Below are 8,973 nucleotides of genomic sequence, written 5' to 3' on the forward strand. Positions count from 1 at the left end.
ACCGCCCCTGTAAACCAAACCCCCTCCAGTGACGCTGCACGTGCAGAGCAGTTTCCTCTGCCCCGTCACACACGCAACCTGCTTTACTTCAACTCACCCAAAATCTGGACCCATTACTACACTACGTCAACAGGCTCTGTTGAAACCGGAGGTTACCTCTCCCAGAGAGATTCTGTTAAGAGTACTTAGGATATCAGTTAAACACAACTTACATCTTTCTCCTCTCCCTTCTAGAAAGAGTAAAAAAACGCTTTTTTTTCCCCCTGTATGTAGACGTTTAAAACTTTCTCCTTTTTCCCCCAAAACCCCTGCTAAGGATACAGGCACAACAGTCAGACAAGTCTGCTCAGAAGAGCTCTTAGGATTTCAGTTCATGATAGACAAACCTGTGAAGCGTTAAGAACTGGAACCTGAGAGCAGCTCCTCTTTCCCGCAGTACACAGATCTGCCACCCACACTCACAGACACATACTCCGTTCTCCTCCTCCTCCTTCAGACGAGCTGTTAAAGAGGATGATTGCTCTGATGAAGAACCCGTTTTCCTCTAAGGCTTTTGTTTGATTTGCAAGGCAGAGCTCGACTGCTCCCACACGCTCACTCCAGCACCAAAACCAGTCCTTTGCAGGGGGCCTGATGGTCCCAGACCCACAGGTCAGTCCTTGGCCGCTCGGAGCTTCCTGCGGAAGTAGTCGGGCGCTGCGTCATACAGCCAGTCCGCGTCCACCACGCAGAGGTCCCGCATGTAGCATTTGCTGGTGTGCAGCAGCCCGTTGTAGACCACGCAGGCCGGCTTGCAGTGGAAGAGCACAGAGGAGGGGTGGATGGCCACCGGCTGGTGAGAGTCCGCCGTGCGGTATGTGCCATCCGGCTGCAGCTCCGCGGCGTTCATGAAGAGGCTGTGAGCCAGGCAGCGGCGGATGTTCCCGCTGTCCGAGCGGGAGGACTCCATCGGCATCGCCAGCTGTTCAGCAGCGAGAGGGAAGAGTGAGCAGCGGGTACACGCGCCTCGTGCCGAAACGGCCCCAGCGTAGTGGCCGTCCGGGACCAGGCAATATAGCGTCAGAACTGCTGCTAGTGTGGGCAGGATGGAAGGACCACTGGGAATTTGGCTCAGGGAGACGTCAGGCTAGGACAGACTAACAGCAACAAAAGACAAGCCCCAAAACGGATTGAGACTCCTCTTCAGGGTGAGAGTTGCAGGCCAGCCAGCATTTGCAGCGGGACAGGGGCGCTGAAAGTCGGTCCCATCTCACATACAGACCACAGGCAATTCAGCAGCAGCTGCGACTGCAGGAACAGCACTGTGAAAGCTGAAACGCCTGATGCGGTGCAGGAGCCAGCCAGCACGGGCTGCTCTGGCTGACACCACTTGGTCACATCACACTAGAGCAGCGAAATCCCTTCAGAAAAACTGTCCTCTCCCCAGGAAGCCCTCCCAGAGCTCCCCTTCTCTCTCCTCGACCCACTGAGCCCTGCGGCTCAGAGATTGTGGGATGCAGCTGCAGAGTCAGGAACATCACCTCACTATTTGTGAGAGACCAAAAGCAAACCCAGGTTTTCTCACCCCCGGGACTTGGTGCACAGCAAAACCAGTTTGTGGGCAAATGGAAAAACACAAACAGGTGAAGTGGAGAAATACAGCATGGCCACAAGTTACCTTCACACAAATGTCCCTGAGCTGAGCTCTGACATCGGACACAAGCATCATGTTCCTGCTGTTGACAAAGTTCTCTTTGCACCAGTCCTGCAGCAGAGACACTGGGAGTTAGCAGGGGCTGGTTCTTCACCCAAGAAGCAGGACAGTCTTTGGATAAAGGGCAAACCCTCTGAACAGACCATCTTTCTCAGAGGAAAGGTGCCCACCCCTTTCTGTTCCACATGTCTCCCCCCAATTATTCCCCTCTGTCTACGCTCCCTCCCACAGCACTAAGAAAAAAGATGTTATTGTTCTCTTCCCACCGAGAACTGCTCTGCCCGCTCAGCGAGTGCTGCAGAACAGCACCTGCTATCCCACGGGTGGTGAGAACAAACCACGTACAGCTGACAGATGCTGCAAGGAACGGGGTACACGAGGCTACGGATCTGCAAATCAAAGGGAGGAGTTCACAGGGTACAATAAATCAAAATCTGCTTCTAAGCATGCTCAGTGGTTTTGCAACGCACCCTGCCAAAGAGCTCGTCTGGGTATTTACCAGCAAGTCTCACCACTCTCCCACTCCCTCCTGTTTCCAGCTGGAACCAGGGAAGGAAGAGGCCTGCCTCCCATCACAGATTGGGCCTCAGGAAGCACCGATAACCAGTTTTGCTACGGCTTTCTGGAGGACCCTCCGGCACTTGAACAGCCTTCTCCAAATACCCAGCTGTATCGGATGAGAGAGTCCTCTCTTCTCATTGCTCTGGAAGGACCTGCCCAAGGAGGGTTGGACCAGATGATCCCCGAGGTCCCTGCCAGCCTCGTGTTCTATGACGCCTTTTGCATTGCCGCGAAGGATGCGGATGTCGCTCTGCTGTAGCCAAAAGAGCTCCTCACCACCATGAGCTCAGAACAGCACCGGCATCCTCAGAGCACCCTACCTTGTTGCCACTGACATTTTTGAAGGCCCTGTAGATGCTGAGTAGGGTAAGGTGATCCCCCTCGCTGGAGATGAATTTCTTCCTGACGGACTGCACTTCATCCCGCCGGGCAGGGGGACTGTAGAGGACACTGTCCACGGACAACAGCGACACGATGGTCAGGATCTCCTCTGTACAGTGGAACTTGGGGGACAGCAGGATGGTCTGCAAGTCACAGAACAAAACTGCTTTTTGGTGGACTGAAGCCACTTCAGATGGGCAGAGTTTTCTGTCAGTGGCAACCCAGGAACTTTACCAAGCTTTGATGAGGACGATTTCATCAACATTTGGGCCTGGACACAAAAACTGTGACTAAAATCCACTACGACATCAGGCACTTCAGGAAACTGCTAAACAGTGCTCCCAGCAATCCTGGAAACTGCCAGGGGATTGGCCTTGCTTCAGCTTCAGAGGTGCCAGAGGAAAGGAATCACCCTTTAAAAAGTCTCCCTGAATTATACCACAAACGCTAAGCAAACCAGCACTGCTGCTGGAAATAAAGCTGAGCTTCACTAACGTACGGCAAATACACCAGCACAGCCACAGTCGCCCCAAATCCCAGACCTTGTTGAAGAAGTTTGAAAGAGAAATGCCAGAGGTGCTAGGAAGAGCATGTGAGACAACAAGTAGTTAATTTTTCTGTGGTTTTTACTTTAGAGAACTTGGGTTCCAGTGGAAAAGCTGCCATCTTCCTTCCCAGGGGGGTTAGGACAAGCTGATCTTCCTTTCGTTCCACAGCTCCCAGCAGGTCCAGCTGCTCAATCGCTGCTTGAACGGCATCTGTCAAAACAGGGATGTTCAGCCTGTGAGACGTCCCACTGGCACTGGTGTGGCTGTGAGGGGTCAGTGGGTACCACCGCTACCGCCTTCCCCTGCCCAGAGGGACAAGTACTCTCTGCTTAGAGAAACCAGTGCCCCAAGCTGCGGTTCATAGCCCTCTACCCAGCTGAACAATCACCTTTTCCAATTCAAGTAACAAAACCAGAGGCTTTCCTTGGCAGTCACATTCTTCGTGACCCAAAACCGCTCCCTGCTCTGTTTGGAAGCTGGGCTCTCCAGCTCTCTGCCATAACCATGGCTGCTCTGACAAGACTGAGCGCAACCAATGAGCACTAAAAGAACCCGAGGCTTCTGGACCACCAGGAGAAGGTGGAGCAGAAAGACTGCTCCTCTTTCACCGCCCTGACCTTCCACACCCTATCTTCTCTGGCTGGCCTGAAGACATTCTTTTTAAGCAATTCCTCAGGCATTTGTCATTTTGTCCAACGTTGCCTTTGTAACCACTTACCAGGAGACGGTTTGGACATAAAGTCAAAGGTGAGCACATTGGGAATTCTCAGAGCCAGGAGCTGAAGCACCACGCTGGCCAGGTTACACCTGCACAGGCAGAAAAACAACTGAGATTTTTTACAATTGTTTTTTATTTTTATTTGCCTAGAAGCTGAGACAGAGTCCTCAGATCTGCACTGCAACTTGATAGAAACTAGCTGAATGCTGGTGGGTGAAGCCTCACTTCCTAAGCCAGGAAGAGTAAGAGGTGAGTCCATGATGGAGGAAAGTCAAGAGAACTATTTCCCATGGGGGTTTGGAGACTCAGAGCCCAGCTGTCCACTCTGAGCAAATGCTTCCCGATTTTTCTCTTCAGTCTCCATGATCCAATTCTCTCAGAAATCAACCAGTCAGACCCCAGCTCCAGTTCTGCTGTTCAGTTCTGTACACAGCTCCACCTGTAACAGCATGTAAAAGATGCGTGGCAAGAAGCAGGGTAGTGTCAGGCTCTGTCCTCACCTCTGTATCTCCGGTATCGTCATTTTGTCAAACTTCTCAAACTCCTCCTCTGTGTAGAGCCGGTAGCAGGTGCCGCTGTCCTCCCGCCCTGCTCTCCCCGTGCGTTGCCAAGCCTGGGCCTTCGACACCCGCTGCACTGCCAACACTTCCAGACCGGTTTCTGCATGTGGAAAAGCATCGCTTCAGTCAGTGGCTGCATCACGCACAGCTTTGACAAACACGTGCGAGTAACAATGGCAAACCCCAGGGTCTGCCATCCGAACTCTGCTCTGACTTCCTGTGGTTTAGCACCCCGCAGTGAAGCCAGCTATCACGCACAGCCTGTCCAGGAAGAGGAGGTTCATATTTGACAGATATTTACCCCCATGTGGCTGGTACTCAAAAAATAACCAACACCCAAACCCATACCTAAAACCTGGCATATGAATTCAGGCAGTGCAGAAGGTGTTTTAAACCAGCTCTTATCGCCTCAAGTAACTTCTACAAAACGGAAAACAGTCTCTGCTTTGTTGCAGAGAATCCCTCACCAGGGCTGTACTTCTTGGCTTTGACCATGCCCGTGTCCACCACGTATTTAATCCCCGGAATGGTGATGGAGGTTTCTGCAATGTTGGTGGAGAGGATCACTTTGCGACAGCCCTGGAAGGAAGACCAAACGAAAGCCAGTCAAAAGCTGCCTTAGATCAGCTGCGACAAAGAAATGCTGCTACTTTTGGCCAGCACAGGCCAAGCCTGCAGATGCCTGCAGCATGTTGTGACCACCCATCACACTGGCTACGGCAGCTCTCGGAAACGCAGATAACCTCTAGTTCCTCATCAGCTGCTAAAACACGTGCTTACTCTTGAGGAAAGCACCCCCCAGGACAGCTGCTATCAAAAGGCCTTTAGAACATTTTGGTTTCACTTCTGGCACAAGATCTGAATTCTTCTTTATCTGCTGAACAGGTAGGAAAGGGCCAGAGGCAGCACAGTTTCCTTTTCTTGCGGCCTTACCAAACATGCCCAGGTTTGAAAATTTCTCAGTATTCAGTCTGCTGCAGCTTTTTTGTGATATGGACCTAAAATTCCTATGAAATGGGGCAAATTTCAGTCCCTCTGCCCTCTTCACACCCCCAATCCTGCCTGCTCCCTATGATCCCTGATGACCACAGGCACATCATCTTATACCACACTGGAACCTACAGTCAGTGGCCAGTGGAGACCATTACTGCCAGTACAGACTGCTTTAACCCCTGAAATTCCACCCGGTTCTTCCAAACCCTCAGGCAAGGGAACAAACTCCTCCTGTTTTCCCACCACCTTGCCTCACCTTGGCGGCAGCCTGGAAGACACGGAGCTGCTGTGAGTGGGGCAGAGAAGCATAAAGTGGCATCACCACCATCCGCGGGCAGCCATCGGGGAGGTGCTTGGCAATGTCGCGGCAGGTTTTGGTCATTGCTTCAATTTCTTCCTGCCCAGTCAAAAACACCAAGACGTCCTGAGAAGAAGGTGCTTCCTGGAGCCAGAGGACAAAGCGAGGGAGAAGTTGAGATGGTTGGGTTAGGAGGGAGAACTGAGGTTGTCAAGGCATGTTGTCCTGATGGCAAGTCAGCAATGCTGAGGTAAGAAGAAAAAGACAAGATGTGGTGCAAGGTATGTGACAGCCTGATGTTCCCAGGATTCACCAGAGAGGAAGAGGAAACAGCGTGTTGCAGGATTGTGTCTTAATAGGATGGATGACCCGGTCAGAATCACACGGCTACTTCACCAATTCACTGTCCAAGATGCACAAATGAGAGAGAAAGCGAGCGAGCACCAGGTCCAAGGCAGTGCAGAGAGAACTCAGAACACGGAGGTATGAGGTGTGAACTGCCTCCAGAGAGCTTTGCTTAGCAGACTCCTTCAACTCCAGTTCTAACATCCGAACAGCAGCAGCATCTTCAAAGCATTAGATGCGGTTTAATTAAATGACATAAACCGTCTGGCAGTTTTGCATTCAGACACAAATGCCTCTAAGCTGCTGTTTTACCAGATTTCCGCTTGCTCTCCAGTTACACTTCGACAGTAAATTTGAATCACCTTCACGCTACTGTTCTCTTGTGCCTGGATGTCCCCCCCCAGCCCAAGGCTCTTCAGCACTGACCACTTCCAATCTTTCTTCTCCCTTTCAGACTGACACTGGCATTTGCCAGGCCCTCCAGGCTCCCCAACCATCCACTTTTCCTGGAGGATGCGGGTGAGGAGCTCTGATTCGGCAGCAGAACAAGCTCAAGCCATCTCTTCTGTCACAGCAACCCACAAGCCCCCCAATCAACCATCCATGGTCCCAGAGAGGCCCAGACCCGACCCAGAGACTGCCATACCTGGTGGATCTGGAAGACTGACACAAGTGCTGCTTGGAGGTAATCGCTCTGGGGCTCTTTGGTGTTAAAGATCTGAATGGGATGCTGCCTGCCTTCTAAATAGAGAACAGGAGCTCCATTGAAGTACTGGGAGAACTGGTCAACATCCATCGTAGCTGACATGACGATCACCTTCGACAGGAGCATTAGATGGGTCAGCGATGCAGTTTTGATTGAGCAAGACGCTCACAAGCCAGGACTAGGCAAAAGTTGGCTTCCCAAGACAGAGTCACATGACACACTCCATCATGGACTCACCTAAACTCACGCCACATCCACCCATGTGTGCAATCTCCAGCCCCAGTGTGAGCAAGTCATACAGCTCATATCCAACGGAGCTCCTGTACCAGGACGCTCTCAGCAGCAGCACCCAAACCTCCCCCAGCAGCACCTCCAGTCTGCAGTGCACACCCAAGGGGCTCTTGGGAAACAAGGCAACAGGTGACCAGACACCGTGTTCGGATGTGGCATGTCAGGCCCCACATCATAAACAGCCCACCCTTAACTATTCAGGTTTCCAGGGACTTTTTAGGAGCAGAAAAATAGCCACGGATGACATTTCAAACACTTTGGAAACCCCAGGAGATGCTCCTAGCGCTCTGAGGCCAAGCCCCGTCCCTGCCCTCTGCTCCCATCCTGGACACACGTACTTTGAGCGGCAGTTTGCCCAGTTCCTTTCGTTTCTTTTGCGCGGCTTTCACCACTCCAAAGAGCACATCAGTGTGGATTGTCCTCTCATGGGCTTCGTCCAGGATGACCACGCTGTACTTCCGCAGCAGCGGGTCCCCGATCGCCTCGCGGAGCAGCATTCCATCGGTCAGAAACTTGATTCGAGTCTCATCAGAGGTGAGATCGTCGAAGCGCACGGTGTAGCCGACCTGCAGAAAGCACGAGCACAAAGTTACCTGGGTTGCTCACTGCCATCGTACCACGAGGAAGGACCGCAAACACCCTGGCCAACGTGTCAGGCAGAACCAACTGCGACTCCACGCAGGCTCTGGGAAGGGTAACAGAGTATTCGCAGTCTGTGCGCAGTTCATCGTGCAGATCTAATAATCCACCCAAAGGATGCTCCCTCCGCTCTATCCATTGGCTATTTCCCCACAGAAGTTCATCAGAGATGCTCCAAGTCTCCTTCCCTTAGTCCCCTGCTAGGAACTACTCCATGGTCTCCAAAGATTTTCTGCAGGGGGAGTCTTTCTCCTCCACTTTTCCCCCAGAGATTCAGCACTCTGCTCTCCGTGACAGTGACTTCTGACACAGGGAGCAACGGAAGAGAGCGCAGTGTTTTCTGTTTTATTCATTAACCGGTACTTTTTCAGATGGAGGAACACAGATAATAATCCAGAAGTAAAATATCACAGAGTCAAACCCCACCCCAAGCCACAGAAGCATGTCCTTAAACACAGCCCCAGCACCCCTGTCACTGGCTTTTCTCTTAGCCCTTTTGCCCCAGTACAGCCCCCTCGATGCTGCAGCATGGAACCAGCTCTCTAAAGACTCTGTAGAGCAACGTACCAGTTTCCCCAGCTCTGTCATCTTCTCGCTTGAGACTCTGGTAGCTAAGGCTATAGCTGCTACTCTGCGAGGCTGGGTCACTGCAACCACACCTTGGCGGCCAATTCCGGCTTCGTAGAGGTACTGTGGGACCTGAGTGGTCTTCCCTGAGCCCGTTTCTCCTGAGGAACAGCAAGGGAAGAGTTTTTCCCTTTCATGGCATCTTCAAATGAACAGTGCCAACTCATTTTTTATGTTGACTTTTAACCATTGCAGAACGGGGCTGAAGACAGGAGGAGGTTCAACAGCTTCCCAAAGCCACACGAAAAGCAGAGACAGAATCCGAACCCTTGTTCTAGGAGCTGGACCATCCTCTACAAAGCTCCTTTTGCCCAGGTTCTCTCCAGGCACGCTCTGGTTCAGAGGCATACTCCGGCCTCTCACAGGATAACGTGGCACAAATCACAGGGCTTGGAGGCTCCACGAGTGAAACCGTCTCAGAGCACAACGCGTTTTCGATATCGCTGCCATTTCCCTGCAAGTTTTGTTACCACAACTCAAAAGCGGATCCCCTCCAGCTTTCTACTGGCCTGTCACCACTCTTCTCGGGACACCAATGACCACAGATTCACAGAATGGTTTGGGTTGAAGGGACCTTTTGACCCGCTGCAGAGAGCAGGGACATCTGCACCCA

The 8,973-nt window shown here is 52.1% G+C and overlaps 1 protein-coding gene across 1 annotated transcript; it reads right to left on the reverse strand.

The window, feature by feature from the left end:
* Positions 1-606: 606 nt before the first annotated feature.
* Positions 607-8,456, reverse strand: DHX33 (DEAH (Asp-Glu-Ala-His) box polypeptide 33). Its single transcript, XM_010133530.1, has 11 exons — positions 8,301-8,456; positions 7,433-7,660; positions 6,744-6,914; positions 5,711-5,896; positions 4,929-5,040; positions 4,402-4,561; positions 3,902-3,990; positions 3,266-3,393; positions 2,575-2,778; positions 1,658-1,744; positions 607-961 (listed from the first exon to the last, which is right to left on the reverse strand). Exons 1-11 carry the CDS (start codon positions 8,319-8,321, stop codon positions 653-655), a joined length of 1,695 nt encoding a protein of 564 aa, XP_010131832.1. The 5' UTR covers positions 8,322-8,456; the 3' UTR covers positions 607-652.
* Between the last annotated feature and the right edge of the window lie 517 nt (positions 8,457-8,973).

Source organism: Buceros rhinoceros, unplaced genomic scaffold, assembly GCF_000710305.1.
Source record: "Buceros rhinoceros silvestris isolate BGI_N320 unplaced genomic scaffold, ASM71030v1 scaffold38633, whole genome shotgun sequence".
In the NCBI taxonomy this organism is placed as follows: Eukaryota; Metazoa; Chordata; class Aves; order Bucerotiformes; family Bucerotidae; genus Buceros; species Buceros rhinoceros.